Source organism: Macrosteles quadrilineatus, unplaced genomic scaffold, assembly GCF_028750875.1.
Source record: "Macrosteles quadrilineatus isolate MER2022 unplaced genomic scaffold, UCM_ALF_1.0 Scaffold_2__2_contigs__length_208266976, whole genome shotgun sequence".
Classification (NCBI taxonomy): domain Eukaryota; kingdom Metazoa; phylum Arthropoda; class Insecta; order Hemiptera; family Cicadellidae; genus Macrosteles; species Macrosteles quadrilineatus.
In genome coordinates this window covers 69384588-69408531 of record NW_026542595.1, presented here as the reverse complement: position 1 = coordinate 69408531, position 23944 = coordinate 69384588, and the positions used below count along the sequence as shown (strand labels likewise).

At 34.3% G+C, this 23944-nt stretch overlaps 2 protein-coding genes across 2 annotated transcripts in view; one reads left to right on the top strand and one right to left on the bottom strand.

The window, feature by feature from the left end:
• Positions 1–2671: 2671 nt before the first annotated feature.
• On the bottom strand, positions 2672–20011 carry LOC128987471 (transmembrane protein 184C). The gene is made up of 10 exons (XM_054408330.1): positions 19479–20011; positions 17508–17544; positions 16415–16617; positions 14216–14290; positions 11402–11608; positions 10585–10687; positions 8981–9155; positions 8325–8452; positions 6294–6437; positions 2672–4763 (listed from the first exon to the last, which is right to left on the bottom strand). The coding sequence occupies exons 1-9, from the start codon at positions 19778–19780 to the stop codon at positions 6327–6329; spliced, it is 1341 nt and encodes a 446-aa protein (XP_054264305.1). The 5' UTR covers positions 19781–20011; the 3' UTR covers positions 2672–4763; positions 6294–6326.
• Positions 20012–20198: 187 nt separating this feature from the next.
• Positions 20199–23944, top strand: part of LOC128985984 (zinc finger protein 135-like) — a 31202-nt gene continuing 27456 nt past the window's right edge. Inside the window, exon 1 of the mRNA XM_054406024.1 lies at positions 20199–21705. Coding sequence (XP_054261999.1) covers positions 21160–21705 — 546 coding nt within the window. The 5' untranslated portion in view covers positions 20199–21159. The remainder of the gene's footprint in view (positions 21706–23944) is intronic.

The following is a 23944-nucleotide window of genomic DNA, read 5'->3' as shown; positions in this document are numbered from 1 at the left end:
TTTAGAATTGTCATTAAGTTATCACAGGCCGGTTTTAATAACGGGCAGACTGGGCATATGCCCAGGGGCACCAGTGGTTGAGGGGCGCCTGGCGGGTGCCGTACTACTACTGCCCGCCTGCACTAGGAAAAAAGGGGGGGGCGCTGATTTTGAGTTTGCCCAGGGCTCCACTGACCCTTAACTCGGCCCTGAGTTATCATCAGGCACTGAAGGATGTTATAATCACTTCATAGTCATAGTCATAGTCATATAATCTTTATTCAGGAGTACAACATGTTGCACCAGAATGGCGTTATACAATTAAATTATATTGTTAGAACTAACCCTAACTTATATAAAAAGGCTAAACAAAAATACAAAAGCTTATAATTTACAACACATTCAACCAAAAAATTCATCTAAGGAATAAATGGGCTTGGATAACATAAAAGTTTTTAGCTGTTTTTTAAATTTATTTTTGTCTGTTATTTGTAAAATATTATCTGGTAGAAGGTTATAAAATTTAATCCCAGCATATGAAGGTTTATTTTCAAAGAATTTTAAGTTGTGATTTGAAAAACTGATTTTGTGTCTGTGCCTTGTCCCATAGCTGTGGCATGAACCCAAGGTCTCAAATTTTGGTAAATTATTCTTTACAAACAAGATCAAATCAAAGATATATTGGGCAAAAACAGTAAGAATACCAAGTTTTGAAAATTGTTCTTTAACTGAGGTTCTCCAATCTTGAATGTTTAACATGATACGAAGTGCTTCTTTTTGAAATAATAATATTTGTTCCAAATTTTCATGAGAGGTTGCACCATATAAAATTATGCCAAAGGAGACGTGGGAGTGAATAAAAGCAAAGTAAATTATTTTTAATGTTTCCAAAGGACCTAATTTAGACATTTTTCTCAGAGCAAAAATCCCTGATGAAATTTTACGGCCAAGATGTTCAATATGAAGGTTCCAATTCAAATTTTTGTCAAGTTCAAGTCCTAGGAATTTAAAATGTTGCAGTTCTTCTAAACATTTTCCTTCCATCAAAATTCTGTGTTGAGCTGGTTTACTTTGATATGTTGAGAAAGATATGCACTTTGTCTTATTTATATTAACTAAAAGGTTTAAATTGTTTAAGAAAGTATTTACGTGTGGAAATTGGTTATTTGCTATTGACTCTACTTTTTGATAGGTATTACCAGATACAAGTAAGCTAATGTCATCAGCATATAAACAGACTTTTGCATCATCTAATACATCTGGTAAACCCTTTGTATAACATATGAACAACAGAGGTCCCAGGATTGATCCTTGTGGCACTCCATATTTTAAAATTTCCAATGATGAAGTAAAATTTACCTTATTGTTGTTTGTGACATTAGTTATTTCTACATATTGTTGTCTGTTATTTAAATATGATTTAAACCAATCTAAAGCTCTTCCTTGGTTCACCCAAACAAAACAGGATATTTACCAGCTTGGAGTGTGACACACTACCAAAAGCCTTGCTGAGGTCCATGAAGACCCCAGTAACATTATTTCTCTTATCCACCCAATCTATTACTGATTCAATGAACTGAACACTAGCACTAATCACAGACTTGCCGGATTGAAATCCATGTTGTTCTTTATCTATCAAGATGTTCGTTTCCAGAAATTCTGTTAGTTTTATACACATAGCTTTTTCATAGATCTTAGAAAAGGATGGTAGTAAAGATATAGGTCTATAGTTTGAAGGTATAGCGGGGTCTCCCTTTTTAAAGACTGGTTTAATCTTAGAAATCTTTAATTTGTCAGGAAAAATGCCTGTAATAAAAGAAGAGTTTACAAGATGACATAACGGATATTTTAGATAGTCAATTGCTGTTTTAATAATAGGCATGGGGATCTCATCAAAACCACAAGAAAATTTATTTTTAAAAGACAAAACTATTGATTTGATTTCTTCTAATGATAGTGGTTGAAGAAGAAAACTTTTATTTGAGTGGCTCAAAAGGGGTGTTTGGATACTTGTAGCTTTGTTGGGTATGTTTGGGATGATTTCTGTTTCAACCATGTTGGCATAGTACTGGTTTAGGAGTGCACTTACCAACCTGGGATCACTGACGTCTCTGTTTCTATGCTTTAAAGTAATGTTTTGTTGGCGGATTGAACTGCTGCCTACCTCTTTATTTATAATATTCCATGTTGTCTTGCAAACATGTCTGCATTGTGTATCTTATCACTGAAAAAGTTAGTTTTAGCTCCAAGAATTTGGGATTTTAATTCAGTTTTTTTTTGTTTTTCAAGGCCAATTTAACATTTTTGTCCCTGGTAAGCCGATTTAAATTACTTAGTCTGTCGATTTCCTGTTTACTCTGAACAATGTGTTGGTTCATCCAGCCTGTTTTTTTGGAAGTCTGTCTGCATTTTACCATAGGAAAACACAAGTTAAAATAATACATGAAAACATTGATGAACACATCATACTTATCGTTTACAGGAGCGTTATAGACTTCATCATAAGGTTGTCGATTCACATACAGTTTATTGACGAACACATGTGAACACCAATATTACAAGCTTGGACATTGAAACAATTAAAAGACAGTAACAACAATGGGGATGTAGAGTCAAGGCAGTCTCTGTGAAATGTCAGCTACCTAGGGTTGGTGGTTTTACTTATTTTTCGGATTGAAAAAATGCTCACAAGTTTTGTTCATAAATACTGTATTTTAAAAACACTACTGTCTATAAAAATATGAAACTATACATTTCTAAAATAAACTAATCTTGTGTGGCTAAAACATTCAATGTGATGACAATGGCACTAAACGTATATTAGAATAGGTACTTTATTGATACTTAAAAATAAGGTATTGTTTATCATAATATTACTTGTATGTTTTGGCAAAAAAGTAAAATTTGTATAATATATTGATTAATAATAATTTAAAAATTCACACATTTTATAGTTAAAATCTTCTTATAGAAACTTTTCATACAAAAAGTAATATAGATACACATAACAGACTAGTACTTCTGATCATCAAAACTATTAACAAAATTGTAAACAACAATGTTATTCTCTCATAGTAACAAAACAAGTTAATAGAATGTTTTTAAAATAAAGCTCTACAACACTAATAAATAATATAATAGTAGCCTAATATAAATATAACCTCTAAATAAAGGAATGTAAACGAATTATTAAACAAATAAAGCCAAATAAATTATGTTTAAACAAACACTTTGCCATAAGAGGAAGAACACTTGATCAATGGTAAATTGTAGTTTATCAGTTGAATAAATTAAGTCACAATTTAAAACTTAACTTAATTGTTCAGCAGACTTATAAATATTACATATATGGCTACACTTTTTACAAACTAAAAATATTAAGTTTTAAGAAAAATAGTGGTGTATGCATGTAGTATTACCTAATATTATTTCATTGAGATAAAAATCATTTCAAGATTTGATTTTGTTTTACTAATTTTTCAGAAGTTTGGTCTCAGATTCATATTAGGCTATTACAACTAAAACAATCCATAAACAATATCTTATGTTATGTTATAGTTGGCATCATTGATACAAATGTTTATTTACATGGCACTCTGCATTCTGCAAGTGCCAGTAAAATTTCCGTCCTAAGTATGATCTGTTTTAATATTACTTAACATACATATAATACTAGAAATGGAGAACATTTCCAAATCAATAATACTATAAAAGCAGTATCAAACAAAAATTCAACTGTTTTCTGGTTTAAGTATTATACCATTTCTGAGACAGAATAAAAGCTGATGAGAGCAAGTAAAGGTTTTGAAATAAAGCTAAACATATTTCTTGTTAATAAAGAGCTATGCAGTTTAACAAATTCTTCTTGTGAAGAGTGTTATTTCTATTCAATTATTTATTTAGAAAAACTACAGCACAAAGGTGTATTAAATTATTTTTTTTACTGTGTCAAGAATGTAATAATGGCTTTCTGTGCACCATTCGTGTATACTTGATTGTACATGTTTAAAAGTAGGCTGAATTTGAATTTAATACATATTTTTATTGTTTGTAAATATACTGTAATCAGTGTATTTTATTTTAACACACACATTTTATAATTCAATTCTAAGTGTCTTCTACGAGAAGGAATCCTGTAAACTTTTTTTGTTCTAGAGTTTTTATGATGGAATCTCTTGACAAGCGCTGCCTTATTTGCTTCTTTTGATTTAATATTAATTGTTAAAGAAGTTTTCTGTTTTAATTTCAAACAATTAATTAACTAAGATTGTACAAATATATGTTAAGTTTTTACTTAGGAGGAAATACATAATTTGCTAATGTGTAAAATGTAAGCAAAATTAAATTAGGATAAAGGTTTGAAAATAGAAATTTAGATTAACTAAAATCCTTTAATTAGAGTAAGGGGAAATATTGCAATAACTTCAATTTTTGTTTTCAGTTAGAAAATAAGAGCAAACATTTTCAAAATACTCTCAACTATTCTTAACTGCTTTTGTACTCATTAACTAAATTGTACTCATTAATATTTTATGGAGTAAGGTATACTGTTCAGGCCTATTAGGAAAGTGTATTGGTACTATTAGATAGTAACTAGAAATCATACAAATAGTAACATAAAATACTAATTGTACAAATAAAAAATTTAAAGCTTTAACAAATAATACTTATCTATAATATTTCTCTTCTTGAAAAAATTATAATAAGAAGAGAGCTGAATGTGTCAAAAGTACATGACGAGACTGTATAACAGCGGACAAATATATACAGGCTAGCAGTCATTTCTGAAAGACAAAAATATCTATTAACACTTTGAATTACATTTTATCAAATTCAGGCATTATATATATTTATCACAGCTGTAGATCATTTAAAAATATAAAAGCCCAGCCACAGAAAACCTGCAGAACAAGGTAAAAAATTCAGATAGTAATAAAATGTTATCATACAATCCAAATTGAACAGAAGTGGGCTCATGACCCTGGCAAAGTTACATACATAGGTATTTTACTAACATAATTTAAAACCTCAAAATCATATGTTTTTTTACAAACAACTACTCATAACTTAACACATAAAAAACATAAACTTAACTCTTGACACTAACATAATAAAATGTGTATGAGATCCATTCAAACATTTATTTTTTGTCAATATTTGTGAATAAAAATGTTGGCAGTTTCGGTTTAGAGTTTTGAATCTCAAAACTTGCCAATCAAATTTTAAAGCCAAAACGTTTCCAGAGTTTTTGTGGAGATCTGAGATTCAGTTTTGACACATCACTACTGATCATACTTTACGTGTGCATAAATGATTTAAATCCTATGTTAGTTACCAGCAGATACTCAGCATCATAATACAGGGTGTTTTTAAAAGAATGCCGGGATTTCAAACGGTCGTTGCTCGGGGACTATTCAAGGTAATTAAACGATTTAAACGTCAAATTGAAGGGTAAAGAATAAAGTTTTTTTCTCATTCTTTCATACAATTTGGAATGATTTATGATCAATCTTAGATGAGCGTAAAACTAACAAAGTATGTACGCTTAGGGCAATCAGCGGGTTTATCTGATGTCTTAACTGAATCTTTTTCGGCACTCTATATTTTATAGATAACATCATAAAGTGACCAAGAATTCGTAGAGGCAATCGATTTATTCAGGTTTCTGGTGCAGAATTGTCGGATTTCTTCAACTATGTCATCGCTTGTTTTTAGCCGGCCAAGTGAATGTCTTTTCAAAATACTTCGGTGCCACGAAACTCATTTAACCAGCTTCAAGTTTCTATAACATTAAGTAGATTTAAATTTAGTTTAATTTAGCAATTGATATAAACTCGGCGAACTACAGATTACAATCTGTGCCTTCTGTTGCGCCGTAAAAGTCGTACTGGTGACTGACGTCAGGCGTATGAGTCACAATAGCGGCCTATCATCCCGCACCTGTTTTAAGCGTGCCAAGGTCAAAGTTTCCTCCCTTGCTACACGGGAAACAAAACTAAATAATTTTAGCTTCAATTTGACGTATAAAACGTTTAGTTACCTTGAATAGTATCCAAGCAAATACCATTTTAAATCCCGGCATTCTTTTAAAAACATCCTGTACTTACTTAGCAGTGCTTGGGGACATACTTTTCAAGAGCACAGTGGAGTAGACAGCACAGATCAGTCACCCTTAGGTCCCAATTCTATCAAGTGCGAGAAATTTAAAATGGGTTTTCTAGCTCATCACACTTGCAAAACACAAGCCAACTGGTGAAAAACATTTGCCTGAAATGATACGAAGAGTATTTACTAGGAACAGGTTTGAGGCATACCTGGAATGTTTGGAAGAAGTTCAACTGCTGTATCTAGGCAATGGCAGTATCAGAGTCTATCTCCTGGTAAGGTGTTGGATGTAGTTCCGCCTCGGGATCATCATCCTCGTCTTTGTGAGCTGCCCCTTCCACCACAGCTCCTTCCTGTGTAGGATCACAGTTACAACAAACTACTACCTCGGGCCTACATTGGTACAAGAAACACAACAACTCTGCACTAGAATACACAATAATTCAAATTAAAAAAAAAAATCATTGTGTCCATCATTCAAAATGGTAAAATTTAGAGAGCATTGAGACATACATTTGGACACTTGATCAAGTGAGATTTTTTTGTCACTTGCAATAACAAATAGTAAAAAAGGTGAAGTTCATCATATCCCACTAACTTCCTCTTGAACCCTCAATAGCTCTGAGTGCAGATTGTAGCTCTGATTATGGTATAATTAAGACACCCTTAGTCAAAGTGCTAACATTTACAAACGCCAGACATTGCTAGTCGAGACCCCCATCACTTCAGACACCAGATGTTTGCCTATGTGGCCTGAGTATTGCAAAGGTACTTCACTTCACTGTCTTTAGGACAACACACAGACAACTAAATCTATGGGGGATGGGAGTTCTTTAATAAAAAGATGAGAATAATACCACTGGTAACCTCAGCAATGCCGAAAATTAATGTGTGTAAATATTATATTTTCACTTCATTATTGCATCATTGTTGTAGTCTATAAAAAAATTGATGACTGCTGTATCTAGATGAATAAATAAATGCCTGGTTGTGTGGCGAGATAAAATAACTATACATTTTGAATTGCATTGCTCACCATACAACTATGTTGTAATATTGCTACAGTATATTTGTACTTTTTGGATGTAGACATAAAGTACTTTTTTTAGTTTTAGAGAATTTCCCTATAGGGAAAGTAGCTATTACCGTAGGTGGCACGGTGAGACCTAGGACCGGGACCGATTTACTTTTTCATTTTGATGTCCTCAGAGGCCAAAAACACCATTCGTTCAAATTTTTATATATGTATAATAGATTTATATATACATCCGATAACTTGAGTAATTTTTGTCCAATTTTTATGAAATTTGGTTTGAAGGTGTAAGGCAGGATAAACTGGATTGAGTTTGTGAACTAGCATGATCAGACCATGGGAACAGGGTTTTACGGGGGCTTTTATAGGGTAAAAAATTGTTTTCTCATTTTTTTACCTCAAAACACAAAATTTTCCAATTTCTTTCTAGACCTTTTTAAAGAGCTTAGAAAAAAAAATAGTATATCAAAGTGTTTTGTACTGTTATTGGTAACAGAGACAATAAAAAAAAAAAAAATTTAAGATTCCCATGTTATTCTTATGGAGAATATTGTAAAATGTGTTAGTTTGCTTATTTATTGATATATTTGGTTCATACTTAGCAAATTTATTTATTTCATACTAAGCTATTAATATTTTACTTAAAAAACACACTTTATTACTTTCCTTGTAGCAACAAACCTAGGTTAAACATAATGTTATTTAAATAGATTTGATTGAAAATCAATTCAGACAAATGGAAATTCACTAAGTCAGCAGGTTTGTTGCGCCAGGGGTATTTAATATTGTATTGGTTAACTTTGATTAGGGCTGCTTGTGTGGATTTCAATCAGAATAATCAAATTCATATTAATCAAGGATTGTAGGAATAGCAAGGCTTGTTTGAATTTACCATTGCATCTTAATTAAGACATCTTTCTTCCAAACTCAAACCTCCCTTGATTGAAAACACTGTGAATGACAGTAATATATTTTGATTATTACCTTTAGAGCGATTTATTTTGTTTCTTATCTCAGGATGATACCCTTATCCATCCAGATAAACTTGATATCCCAAAGACAATCAATAAGCTAGATTTTTGTGCCCCTTCCCCCCCCCCCCCACCACACATTACATAATTAATACAGCACTAATTGAAACATAGTTAAGTAAATTTCATGGTAACAATTTAATTTCCAAGGATGTATGACAAAGCGTGTTGCGTACCGCTGTGTTGAGGATGTCAGTAAAGCTCTGGTAGCCAGACTCCATGCTGCGAGACACATCGGCCAACAGCGGACTCGTCTCAGACCTCGCTCTCTTCAGTGTGTTTAGACCACTCTCCAGTCCACTGCCTACAGATAAGAAGAATTATTTCATAATCTCCAGCACACACTAACGATACAGGAGCTTTATATACCCGATGTTTATTTAGCTGTTGCTTTAACAAGTTTACACTAAAACAAACATTATTGGCTTCCTTGTCTGTACTCCAAATATCCATCAATAAAATGCTGCGGCCTAGGTTAGTGGCATGTGCAACATTGTCAAAGCTTGCAACATGTCAAAACCTCAAAATAAAATCTTTACACATAACACAAAACAATGCGTAAACTAAACATGAAGTGAAAAAACATAGCGATATCAAACCAAACGTTCTCAGAATTAGCAGTAGACACCTAGTTTGTTTGTATTATTTGTGTCGTAATGTATGTAGGCCTAATTATTTAATTTGAAACTTTGTCACATTGCAAGCTTTGACAAACTTTTTTTGGGTTCAGGGGGATGTATCCACTCAAAACTGAAACTCAAAAATTTTGACAAAAACAATACTTTCTCCACTAATAGGTGGAGAAAGTAAAAAACAAGTAGACGATACAGACCTACAACTGTGAAGTGCTCCTTGATGTTGTCATGTACATCTCTCAGGTCCCACATAGCCATGAGTGTCTCGCACAGAGTCTGATGTTGCAGCATCCCGTCCTCGTACGGCTTATGGGAGAAACTGTAGCGGTGAGCGATGGCAGCAAAAAACATTTCTATACAGATCAAAAAGTTCTGAAACAAAACATATCCTTACAGATTAGAACACAATAAATTAATATTATAAATCAAGAATTTCTTAAACAAAATACAACAATCAACTAATGGAATATTCTGTGCCAAATAAGGATTGGAAAACAGAGTGTTAGGAAGGTGACCAGTCAATGGTCACTGACGTTTCGATTGGTTAAGTAGTAGCGGATGTAGGGTGCAGTGTACTACAACAAAGCGTGATGTTTTGAATTTAAATGCCATATTTTGCATTTTAAAGCCCCAGTTACCATTGATGACCCTATGACCATGGGTGATATTCAGAGTTTTGCTACAATCACAGAAGATGATGATACTTCCTTGACCAATTAGGCTATATTCAGAGGAATTCACCATAGTTTTCCTCACTGACGCCACATTTTCCTACTTGTCAACCACCTCGTTCCCTTCTATCCCTGAGTGTCCAGGGGTCCTACCCCAGGGGTTGCACCTACCCAAGGCAGAGGTTATCGGGCAGTCTCAGATCAACTTGGACAGGAGTCAAATGCCTTAAGCACAGTATGGCTTTCTGTTAAAATGGAAATGTTCATGCTCTGCCTCAGGTTCTCTCTAGCACACTACACGACCGCAGTTATCTTAGCCTGGAACACAGTTGGATGCACTCAAATGGGAAGACATAAGTACACCCCATTCCCACTTTTCCAGCCCCTGTCCCACCTCTTACTTAAGGACATAAAGGCAGGGATACAAGATACAAGAACTTTATTGATAGTAAAATACATAATGTGGTACATTAGTATCTCCTTACTCAATCAATTAAATTTTTAAGTTCTTCAATTAAATAAGTCAATTAATCCTGAACCTAAACTTAAACATAATTTAACTTCTTCACTTTATAACATATTCTATCATTCTATAGTTAGTAAATGAAATAGGGGATGGTGTACTATGACCAATCTATATAAACAATTTTGAAAAATAAAAATAAATGGTATTGGAATTGAGAATCCATTTTTCAGGTATCAGTATCAAAAATCAATAAATTTTTGATAAAGTACTCAGGAAAATCTTTGGACCAACAAATGCAAGTGGAGAACAAAGCAAAAAGCTAAGATAAATAACTAAGGGACTGTTTTAAAGACCAATTGCGGTTTTTGTTGCAAAGGTCAGACATGTAAGATATAGACATCTAATATGGGAAGGAAATTAAACTAGCCTATGGTAAAAACATATCTTGAAAGTCTTAAATATTAAACAAATGGGAAAAAAACTCACTGGATTCCTAAAGATGAGGAGAAAACGATGATGTAGACAGGAAAATGTTACATTTCAATTAAGAGGAGAGGATGTACAGGATCGGAGGAAGTAGTGGCAGTTAGTTGAGGAGGCCAAATACCTTCTTGAGAATAAAAAAAAAATGTCTATGAGAATAAGTAAGGCAAATGATTCATACCTGAATCTTAGACGATATATCTCTGACATCATCATCACTGTCCGTTTCAAAGACTGAGGAAATCACATTCATATACACCAACACAGCAATAACAACTCCTTGACTGAAACAAATAAAAAAGATCAATAGGGAACACAGGCAAACTGGTTAAATATACGTGTAGTGCTAAATTATTGATGCAATATTTTCAAGTCAAAATACTGACAGTTGAAAACTGTATCAGACGATACATAGCTATGAACTGTAAGCAGTTGTTGACTGCAATGATGTATGGGAACGTCTTGACTCCTCTAAACTCCCCTTCACCATAAACATCACACATTTTCAAGTCAAAATAACTATGTAAATGTTATTAACCTCATTGTCATAAGAAAACAACTAAAAAAAACTACTGTGTCAAACTTTTAAAGTCCTGGAAAGAAAAATACTGTAGACAAAATCAAATAGTGAGGCAGTAAATAAAGTTGTCAAACATTCAAACAGTTCTTGTACAAACAAGAGACTCTTTACTTCACAAAAGAAGGTGGTGAGGTTAGTTTGTGGTCTAAACATTGAAAGCCCTTTTTTGTATCTCTTTACATTCTCATATTTCCATCTTTTTATGTTCTGGAAAGTCTATTGTAGATAAAAGAAAACATGTCACTCTTTCTAAAGATATCTGATGTCCACAAATGTTGTATACACGATTTAAAGATAATCTGTCCACTGAAGGCATATTTATATTTACACTCACAACAACAACTAAACCACTGTTTTGCACGTTTAACTGTACATTCTAAGCTTGTTTTTTAAGCTTAGCACGTAGGCTAGTACTTACAAAAATGAAAAGAAAACCACAGCCTTGATGCACAGAAATTTTCCGATGGGTTTCATTGGACGAAGCTGGTCACGATTTGCTTTGTAGAACAGGACCAGACAGTACATAGCAATGAACTGTGAGCAGTTGTTAACTGCAATGATGTATGGGAACGCCTTGTCTCCTTCAAACTCCCCTTCACCATACACACCACACAGGTCACATAACCTGTGAAACACGTGAACAACTGTATCAGACGATACATAGCAATGAACTGTGAGCAGATGTTGACTAAAATGATGTATGGGAACGCCTTGTCTCCTTCAAACTCCCCTTCACCATACACACCACACAGGTCACAATAACCTGTGAAACACGTGAACAACTGTATCAGACGATACATAGCAATGAACTGTGAGCAGATGTTGACTAAAATGATGTATGGGAACGCCTTGTCTCCTTCAAACTCCCCTTCACCATACACACCACACAGGTCACATAACCTGTGAAACACGTGAACAACTGTATCAGACGATACATAGCAATGAACTGTGAGCAGGTGTTGACTAAAATGATGTATGGGAATGCCTTGTCTTCTTCAAACTCCCCTTCACCATACACACCACACAGGTCACATAACCTGTGAAACACGTGAACAACTGTATCAGACGATACATAGCAATGAACTGTGAGCAGGTGTTGACTAAAATGATGTATGGGAATGCCTTGTCTTCTTCAAACTCCCCTTCACCATACACACCACACAGGTCACATAGCCTGTGAAACACATGAACAACTGTATCAGACGATACATAGCAACGAACTGTGAGCAGGTGTTGACTGCAATGATGTATGGGAACGCCTTGTCTCCTTCAAACTCCCCTTCACCATACACACCACACAGGTTACAAAAGGGGTGGGCCTTGTCCTTAGTCTATCAGTTGTTAAATAGTATCAGGGGACCAAGCATTGCTCGTGGTGTTTGATTTGTTCAAGAGGAAAATAAATAAAATATAGGCCTACAAATGTACGATTTCCATGAGAGTATATAAAATACAGTCTAAGATATGGAATAAAATATATTATAGGTACAGTAGATTCCCGCAAACTTGGCTTAGTTTGGACTGGAAGGGTGCCGAGTTTGTGAAATGCCGGGTTATCGGGAACTAGGGTTAAAAATAAAAACAATAAAATTTGTAAGCCATTTACCTGCCTTCTTTATTTATATTTATAATACAAGTCAGTATTAAGTCATCAGATATAGTACAACAAATCCTTTTTACGAGTTGCGAATGATATGACTTAAGCTGGCTTGAGTCCATGTTTAACTTGGACTCAAAAAATCACTAATTTTCTGAGCCAGGTGATGGCCAAGTTATCCAGACTGCCGGGTTATCGAGTGCCGAGTTTGCGGGACCCTACTGTATACGTTATAATATGTTATTATGTACAACTATTGGTTCTGTATATATGCTATACTTCATTTTGTTAACAACCTTGTCGTCTCAAGTGATTGAAAATAATTAGAAATAAACACGCATTGCTGACATAGCAAAATTTAAAAAATCTGCATTTTAAATTACTCACTTCACTATAGTCCTTCAATAAAGCTGGGCCATTGTACAAGACTTGATTATATAATACTGTGGTTAATTTTATGCCATATCTTATAGTTTAATGCTTTAGTCACTGGGACCGTGGAACATCACAACTCATTGTGGGAACAATGCGTCAATTCCGGTGGCGCATCGTCGAGAACTACAAAACGTCCTTGGCTTTTCCTCGAGACTTTTAGTTCAATATTAGTGTAATCATCACATTGCTAAATAATACATCATACATCCCAAGTGTATTATCCCATATAATCAATGTTCAATAGCATTCCTAGGCATGTCCTTTTCTTTTGTACTGTATTTAGTAATTTGCTACTGATGATTTTTTTACAGGCATATATTAAAATTCATTTATTTATTTACATTTTTGTATAACTGCCATAGCTACTTGACAGTTCATTACACTAGTGTTAAAAATATTAAAATTTTATTTTAAGTTTTACCGAAAAACAAATTTTCCCAGAACAGCCTAGCATGGATATTGTTTTTAACCTAAAACTAAGATATTTCTAACAAGACTGCCTATAGTGGTGCTCTATCATCCAACAGGATTACGCTTTTCGGTATTATTATACCATCATCAGAGCCTTTACAAAACTTGAAGTAAAACACATATGAAACATATGATGTCACGTCACAGTTTTTAAAAAAACACAGTCACAAAACATTTAATCCCGAATAAACTATTTACAGTAGGCAACGAGAGACAAAAAAGAAGCAAAGCATGCATTTCAAGTGTTGAGTCTCAAATGGAGGTTATCTTGTCCTATTAGTTGTACTTTGTCCCCCCGGCTTCCCTTATAATTCCTTTCTGTCTCTGTCTAATCTTATTATTGTTTTAAATAACATATTAGACTGGATCAAGCTTTTATAATTTAATAATTCATTAGGACGAGTTTATGAAATATATAAAGCAACTAAAACTCACCTGCATGTTTTGTGACTGTGTTTTTTAAAAACTGTGACATGATATAATGTATCGAAATACTTCAAGTTTTGTAAAGGATCTGATGGTGGTATAATAATACCAAAACGGGTAATCCTGTTGGATGATCGAGGACCGCTATAGGCAGTCTGCAGGTATTAATAATCTTTGAAAATAGAAAATGGTGTTGTATTATTCCTTTTGCTTGAGAAACAAGTTTTGATCCCTATTAGAACGCACAATTTGCGTATGGGTCCTCTCGTTATATTTAATTAATAAAATGAATCAGTTACTTACAATGCAATTGCTGTGGTGAGAGGTCGGACTACTGTGTACTGCAGAATCCCATGTTTACAGTTGTGGACCAGCTCTCTTGAAAAGACACAGAACAAACAATATGTGAAAAACTGTGATAATGATCACTGTACCTAATTCATTTCCTACATAGAACGTAAATAGAATTAACTACAAAATTTCCTTTATTAAGTAGTCTGCTCTATCAGGCTAATATTATATAATACTAGTGTACATGTTGCTCGAATTCGAGCAATTGCAAAGTATTACAGGGAGTTATTTGAAAACGAATAACAGTCATATTTACAATGAGTTTAAAAGAGTCAACTCAAAGATTACCGGTGAGTAACTTAGACCATGTTTATCTCCGTTATTGATAAACCTAAAGCATTCCGGCCGGTTTTCTTCTTCTCAAAATGCCTCGCTGTACAGGCAACACAGGTCATTGATAGAGGGCCAATTGAGAACAAAATGTCGTTTTGGGGTAGTGTTAGGACGCATTTGTAACCTAATAGTTGAGATTGTCCAGGGTCAGGTGCAGACTGTGATGAGTTAAGCCTATTACCCGCCACTGTTCTGTAGCTGCGGTCGTTATCACGATTACGCCTCCTGTCTATGTTTCGTTATCGTCGCGTCGGAGGCATTTAAAAGAAAATAACAACAAATAAAAAAATTATAGCTACACAAAACAACGATAAATGCACAAATTTAAGTTACAATCATGCTAACACGATCCGTCATAGCGACACAAAACAACGATAAAAACACAAATTGAAGATACAACCATACTAACACGATCCGTCTTTGGGATTATGTTTACACAAGTTCAAATAGTAAATAAATGTACTCAATGCGTTTCATTGAATTGAAAAATAAATAACAGCAATTAAATTATACAGCTGATCAAAATGTAAACAATTATGTTCTTCATAAGGATAACATGGGAACTTTAAAAAAGACTGGGGCAGAGGCCAAGGGACTTTTTCAAAAATGTAAGACCAGTTTGCAAATCTATGCGACACGCTCTTTCCAATGAGACGTCAATGGATAAAATCGGTTAAGAAATGGCGGAGGAGTTCAACCGACAAAGTTTCATGTAGCATATTAATTATATAGATTTTGAAAGGCACATTTTTGGCACAGTGTTTGGATAAACATTAGGAACTTAATAACAACTAAATGAAATTAAATTAAAATCATACAAAAAATTAAATTAAATGTTTACTACAAATAAAATATAATAAGTGATCATTTGTTTTATTTATGAATTTAAATTCAATACTTTTTACCGTTATGTACTACGGTACCAAATTATACCAACTAAGATGAAGTAGAAACATTGCAGCTAACTCAAAATGGATTTGTGATCACAACACTACTTATAAACCTCAATAGGCTTACACTGATGTCCCAAACCCTCTCCACAAGCTTGACATTAAACTGTAAGAGAGCCATTGTTCAATGTTAATATAAACCATCATTGTTATTTTTTATGAAATCCATCACAATATTGTATTGCTTAAAGATGGAATAAATGACTATTGATAGACTATTCATTGGCTCAATATCACAATAAGTGCTCAATTTCAAATTACTCATAACGAAGCACAATAACAATACTAAGTACAATACACATAGTAGAACATAGCAGACGTTGGCTAACCCTTCGAGCCCCAAAGGCCAATATAACAGCTACTAGCATAATCAAACTTTCTCCTACACTCATCTATGCAGGCATAACTCAACAAAAACAGCTGTAATCCATGCCCGACATGTGCCGGAGCTGGAGGTGGAGATTAAAACTGCTAAGCTTACGCTAAGGCCTGCTGCCTCCACAGCCAGATCGAGGGCTCAAATACCGGCTGCTCAGGTCTGATGTAAAACTCATGAGGTCACCTTTCTGTGGGAGAGTTCGGTGGGGAAGGCCCACTTAGCGATGGATAGCGAGGTAGTGGTTGATAGGATGGATTATTTGGAAGTTGCATCTCATCAAGAATTATCAAGTTACTTTTCACTAATTCTTGTGATCTGTGGTCTCACCACAAACTTTGTTTCATAATTATTAGGGTTATTACTTGTCTTCCCGAGATAAGGGAAAACATGATTAAAAGAATGTATTTCAAAACTGGGGCTGAAATACCAATTCCTCATGTCCCGGTAAGTTATGTCAAATATTATTTATTTGATGCTGCTGCAACTTACCTGCCCATTTTCCATGGACTAAGCCAGCAGAAAGGAAAAATGTGGTTTACTTGTGGCTTGGTAGCTAGTTGAGTCTCAAAATCAGACTCAGCATTCAAGTAGTTCAGCAGGTACATCATAAAGTTGTAGATTACGTAGGCCTCATAACACTCTCTGAATGAATCCATGAATATTGTCTGATCCGGATAAATTATTCCCATCCACTAAAAAAAATATATATATACAGTATGAGTATAGGTATATTAGGTAGCCCTGTATGACTTAATGAGTACTACATGAAGTAACAATTTTCTTTGTGCCTATTAATATGGTTATTTTTTTTGTACCAAATCTAAATCACTAATTTTAATCTAGATTTTATAATAGTGGTCTATCTTAATGAAAGTGTACTGATTTTACTTTACTTGTAATTTCCTCTTTTCAGCTATCACTTGTAATATAATAAATTGTCTTGTTTTTCCAATGTAATTTTGATCAGATTCATTTTGTACTGTCATTCAAGATATGTGTGAGAAACATCAGTGCCCAAAAGGAGCAATTGAGTCAGTATACAGCTAGCCTTAGTGACGAAGGGCATTTGGGGGTTCCTATTGCCTTTATATTGCTTCTTTTCAATTACTGTATGAAATAAATACTCCTATAACAAAATTCTTTAGTCTACTCAATAGCAATTAAATTGTACCTATCTGAAATATTCAAACATCTGAGACAGAAAAATATCAATTTAATACATTCACTACCGGTGGTGATAGACAATACATATAGAGGAGTGTGATAGCTGGAAGGGAAGGTGAGATTAATAATTAACTTGAATATTAGAACAGAAACTGTATGGATCATAAACATAAACAAATTATGTGAATGATGTAGCCCAAAAGTAAACATCATTTAACTTAATGGACTTGCCCATTGTCCAAAACCATAACATGTTAAAGTTATTGGTAACGTATAGGATGTGGGCCAGTTACGTTTGTTTATGAAATGAGATGAAATTATATTTATTCATTTATGGAAATTATGTTTGATCCATACTGTTTCTACTAAAATATCTGTGGTAACTAAGCTCTTAGTCAAACAAATATTTTTAACTTACCGCATTAAGAGTGTAAATAGGTACCATCCATAAAATCCTGAAAAAATAAAAGCATAAGAAATTAATGACAAATACATCTGGTAGTAGGAACCCATGGCAGTAATGTCGTGGGTATGTGTCCTGTTGAAATTTGATCAGCACAGCCCCCTCTTCCCTCTTCTATAGTACCAGCACACGTCTAGCTTACATGTTCAACACACTCACGCCCCACGTTTTAGGCTTATGTAGACAGAAAAATGAAGGTTAAAAAAGGGGTTGCCAATCTCTTAACTAAACAAATGTGTTGGCTTTGTGTCGTGCAGTGTTGAAGACATTCTACAGCCTGACACTAATCCCCGCCTGCTGTCAGGGGTTTGACTAAGAGACAAGGCCTCTGTACTACTTCCCGTTACAGCAGTGCCCAGGGAAAAGAGGGTGAAAGCCAATGGAATAAAGCACTAAGGTGGTTGTATCACTTAATCGTTTTAAATAGATAACTTACCCTGTTCAAAAAATATTTATAGGCTCACCCTATAATAGTTCATTTTTTGACAGTATCAGACTCAGTGCAAGAAAACTATTATAGTACGGTACATTAGGAGACACACATTATCTATCTTTTTTTCTTCTAAATATATAAAATCCAATGTATGTTTGTTTGTCCTTTATGGACTCCGAAACCGCTCGACAGATTGTAATGAAACTTTCACGCATTATTAAGCATTATTCAAGGATGGTTTGTCTAAAGTTTGGTGCAGATCCGTCAAAAGGGCTCTGCCCCAGTGGCTCTGGAGTTTCCCATGTTAACCTTATGAGTACTCATATTTAAATGGAATTAAAGAATCTTAACAGCTGGTTCAACAAACAATTTGATTCTGTGATGTTCAATAGCATTGAAATGTTAATAGGTTTACCAACAGGATGCAGGACTATTATTTTTTTTATTTATGACAACAGCTAACTTGCAACCAAAAGGTGAGTGAGCGTAGCGAACAAACTTTAACCTGGAGGCGAGTTAGCATAGCGAACGAGCTATCCTGAAGGCGTGAGCGCAGCAAACGAGCTCCAACCTAAAGGTGACTAAGCGTAGCAAACGAACTTCAAACAGGACGTGATTGAGCCATGCGAACGAGCTCATCTTGAAAATGAACGAGCATTGACATAAAACCACATTGGGACAGGACGACGTCTGTCGGGCCAGCTAGTGTTAACATAAGGGGTCATATCTAAACAATTGTGCAATATCTACATAATACCAGTAACGGTTATTCAAGCATAAGGTGTGTGAGAATGAATGGATGACCAGATGATAGCATTGATGATATGCCTTTTGTTGTCCAGTACTTAGTGGAGGAGCTGCTGCACAAACAATTTCAAGTCATATTAAAGACACAAAATAAAGTGATCTGCCTGCAATAAGTTATTCTTCAAAAATCATCTTGATACTCAAAGTAGAATACTGTATGTACCTAGTAATAATACCAGGGTTTGGACCGGTCTTATACAAAAATGTAAAAATGCTAAATGGTGATGATGCAACACAAAACCTAGCCTATTCCAGGCCAATGACAAAATTGTCTGGGTAGTCGAGTGGTTAAATTGTTCCTCCTTTAAAACCTGGAGGTGGCTGGTTACATTCCAAGCAGAATAGATTCTAGAACACAGTGCAATTTGTAAATGGGCTAAAAACTAGAGTTTGGACCGTTCCCTTACAAATAATATAAAAAATGCCAATAGCAATGATCACAAATCAGAAAATAAAACATCTTATAACTAAGATTTATTATTAGGTAGGCTCCTACATATTTTGCATATAACTTAACTTATGTTAGGCATATTTTAATTATCAAGAAATTCTTACAGCAGAGAGCCGTTTGTCATTGCATATGGACGTTTTTAGACAGTGATTGAATGTTGAATGATCAGCGGCTTAGTCAGTAGGCCTACTGCTTAGTTATAAAACCAGTTTAGTTATCTTTTTAAAAACTTTACCTGATAATATGAAGCTGAAGAGGAGGGCTGGAATAATGTATCATATGTTGAATTATTTCTGTGAGAGATATCGGAATAGTCAGTACAGCAAAAAAACCTCCAATGTAAGCTGCAGGATCAGGATTTTTCTTCTTTTGATCAAATGAATGAATGATAAGTTTAGGTATCAAGAGTAACATGAATATTCCATAAATAACCATAACAGCGGCCTTTATCCAATTTCTCCATTTTGAAAGCACGTCGGAAAATGTATTAGAGAAAGAATTTCTCAAACCGTTACCAGTTAGTGATATTCTAGGCATTGTTAACAAAAAACAAGTAAAGATTAAGTTACAGCCTCACTAACAAAGAATCCTGAATGTTATAAACTAGGCCTAAGTTAGTTTTAAGTAATTTTCTGATCACAACCGGTATGGATTATCCTTTTTAAATTACAGATATTCATTTTCATAGATAATGAAATATTAGAAAAAGTTTCCTAAAATCTTAAAAACTACTATGGTGGTACACCATTCACATGACAGTTGGTTGGATTTGACATTACATAACCTAGGTAATAATAATAAAAATAAACAGACGACTGTTGTTTGTGCTTTTTTTGTCAATCCAGCACTAGATAACCAGCTGATCATATGGATCCAGCTGCTTTACTACACTCACTCACAAGTTTTACACAATACACGTAGATCCGGTTCGAGAGATCAGAAGCAGAAGGAAAAAAGGAATCGTCCACTGTTGTCATATTTACTGTTTTCCACACAAGTGTAATGAGGGAGTGTCTTTATCTTAATTATTACATTATATAAAGCATTGAACCTTGTTTTGTGGTACCAGTGTTACAAGTGATTTAATTTAAATGTGCGTAGTTCCAATAATCTCATATTTATGTGTAAATTTAGATGCTCGGAGCGACCTTGCAGCGCCATTACTTTATAGGCTAGGTAGAATTGGCTTCCATGTCTAGTTCACAAAAGAAGGAATGTAACTCAAATTTTCATGCCGCGAAATTTGAAGAAACTGTGATGGTTTAAAATATTATATACCTTAATTATTACTGTTTCTGGCGTAGGCCTATGTCAAAATTAGTTCTTGTTTGGACAAAAACTACTTATAGGCCTGAGTTACCAGTAACTAAATAAATAAGCCTATGCTTAATTCCTTTGACAAAAGAAATAGAAATGGAGGTAGACATATCAAAAATTATTTAAGATGTAAGGCCTAGGCTCTGGTTAAACAATAAACTGGATAACATAGCGTTGCAGGCTCTAATGTCACTTTTTCTATGAATAAACTTACAAGGGTAGAATGGACTAAGGATGATATGTGTAACTTTGTAACTTACTAAGTTAAACCACGGGCTGTTTCTTAGCCAGGCCATTAGGCCTAACTGAACGCTGAATGATCTAGAACAGTTTATTCACGCGAAGTTGTGTAAGGCCTAAAATTAAAGTGTCAAAAATAATATCAGACTGGTGCAAGACAAAGTACTAAGCTATAACCTGTTTCCAAATTAAAATAATCCACATGAGCTTGATTAGGGCTTGACTTATGCCAAATAGGCTCTAAAGCAGGAACATAGGCCTATCTACTGTAGGCTAGGTGAAGTCACCGACATTTACAAACAAAGTCTAAGTTCAGTTTTTTTTGGTGCTCACCTCCTTTTCATCCTAGGAGCGAAACAATGGAGGTAACAAATACAATTGAACGGACAAGTCAAATGATATCAGTTCCCATGCATACTGTGCTTGCTGGAAAGTTAACACCAGCTTCAGTGGGTATACACACAGAAGAAGATGATGCTGACCTAATGGGAACCCACTACATACCAGTTAATGTACAACCATCTCTATCATCAAATGGTGAACTTCTAACCCATCAGGTTGTAGATTTAGCTGGTACAGAATTTGTTCAACATACCGTCCCAACCCATTACTATGACACAGAAGATATTTTGACCCAAGAATTGACTGAGGATGACCGTCGACTTGCCGCTGCTCTAGTAGCAGTCCAGTTTGTTCATCATCAGCCGAAAACACAACAACAAACTGTACTTACAACTACAGATTTATTAGGCCCGAGGCCTATTGTTACTCTTCCAAATGTACCTGTTGATAAACCAATTAATACAATAGTGACTAACTATATACCAGATGAATCAGTTCATCAACAAATTATCGATCAACACAACCAAGAACGAATGATGAAGATGTATCAAAATTCTTCTCAGGTAAGGGTAGCTCAGACCTAACTTATATAGGGTACAATTTGAACTTGGGTAACTTAAATAGATATAAATTTGCACCCAACAATAGGTTTTTAAGCACTAGTTCCTAAGTATCGGTTTCTACCTGTAAGAATAAGTTAAGTTGCCCTGAAACTAGAAAAATTTAATTGTAATGCATAAGTTTATTTATTCCAATGAGGTAGATAACTTATGTTTAAGGCCAAGTTAGGATTAAGGGTTGTGTTTTAGTTCAGAATTAGTAGGCTAATAATTAACTTAATGGCAAAAAGGACACAAAATTTCTGTTGCCTTTTTATCAGTCAGAAAATCAGTGGCTTTTAGCGAATTTCCCATATAGGGAATATTAGCGAATTTCCCATATAGGGAATAAGCTATTACCGTAGGTCTCATGGTAAGACCTAGACCCGGGACCGATTTACTTTTTTGTTTTGAGGTCCCCAGAGGCCAAAAACACCATCCGTTCAAATTCATATATATATATACTAGCTGAGTACCCGTCCTTCGTACGGGGTTGGCATATAAGTGCAAAATGTTTATTGCAGTGTTGTACTCTAACTTAGCTTTTGCAATGGCGTAGGACACATTTGAACAAAACTGTTTACTATAATAAAATTTACGCTATACTATAGTAGGTATTACACATCTACCATAGCCATAATGTTCTACCACTGCACCTAAACAATAGAGAAAAATAAATAATTAAAACTTTGCAAAACATTATTCACAAATTATTCATGCAATTAAAAACATAAAAATAGGCCTAACAGTAAACAATCCTACTTTGACAGTTAGTTATCATTGCCAATCACTGTTTTTTGTTGCTACTTAGTTCAAATAAGCTGTTTTCATAAATGCAAAAAAATAATAGTGCTGCACCCTGTTGGTAAATCTCATAACTTTTTAATACTTTCCATATCATAGAACCAACTTTTTTAGTTGAAACAGCTGACTAAATTCTTTAATTCCCTTTAAATATGAATACTCATAAGGTTAACATGGGGAACTACAGAGCCACTGGGGCGGAGCCCGAAAGGGTTTTTGAGATAAGAATATGCCTATATGTTAATCGGGAATATGAGGTATCATCATGCAAAATTTCAGCCCAATCCGTCCAGTAGTTAATGCGTGATTGAACTTCAAACAAACAAACAAACAAACACACAAACTTTCACATTTATAATATTAGTAAGATAAGATATATTTATATATATATATATTTATATATATATATATTTATATATATATATATTTATATATGTGTCCGTTAGCGCGATAACTCGAGCAAAATTGATCCGATTTTGATGAAATTTGGTACAAACGTGTAAACCTACATTTATTCAAACGAACCAGCATAATCGGACCATGGGATCAGGGGTTTATGGGGGGTTTTATGGGGTAAAAATGGGTTTTTCTCATTTTTGACCCTAAAAACTTTAATTTTCTAAATTTCTCTGTAGACTATTTTGAAGAGCTTAAAAAAACAAATAATTTAGTATATTGAAGTTTTTTTTTTAATGTTCATTGACTACGGAGAAAATTTAAAAAATTGGAAATTTAAAATTCCCATGTTATTCTTATGGAGAATAAATAAACTGTTCTAGTTTGCTTGTTTATGGATATATTTTAATCAAATTTGGTAACTTGGCTTATTTCATACTAAGCTATCAATATTTCAATTGAAAAAACACACCTCAACATCTTCCCCGTAGCAGCAAACCTAACTACTCACTAAAATTAATGTTATTTAAATAGGAAATAAATCTGAAAATTTATAGGGAATATTTTAGTAGAAATCAAGCCGGGTAAATGGAAATTCGCTTAGTATGCAGGTTTGCTGCGACGGGGGTATTTGTTAATTAAATGAACTGTGCCTGTTTCTTACAACTTACATTTTAGCGGATTTTCCATCTAAGTTAGGCTATAAAATAGAGAAAAGCTATTACTTAACTTACCGTAGGTGTTATGGTAAGACCTGGACCCGAACCTGTTCATGGCTATTCAGTAGCCTATTTTAATGTTCCCAGAGGCCAAAAACGCCATCTGTACAAATACGTAGGCTACCAACTTTAATACCTACCCTGCCGTATATAGCCTGCAACTTGCTAACTTGCTTATTTACTAGTTTATGCATAATTTGCCTCTAGGATTGATTTAATGACTTAAAATGAGGTTACTAACCTGTCGTCAATCAGTCCTATATTGTCGTTGATGAATAGTTTCG

What these genes read in the sequence shown, in the direction of transcription:
- LOC128987471 (XM_054408330.1), bottom strand. Translation starts at nt 19,780, where the DNA reads ATGCCTAGAATATCACTAACTGGTAACGGTTTGAGAAATTCTTTCTCT. An exon ending in AGTCCATGGAAAATGGGCAG is followed by an intron (nt 14,291 to 16,414) that starts GTAAGTTGCAGC and finishes TGTCTTTTCAAG; the next exon opens with AGAGCTGGTCCACAACTGTA. An exon ending in CTCACCACAGCAATTGCATT is followed by an intron (nt 11,609 to 14,215) that starts GTAAGTAACTGA and finishes CGTGTTTCACAG; the next exon opens with GTTATGTGACCTGTGTGGTG.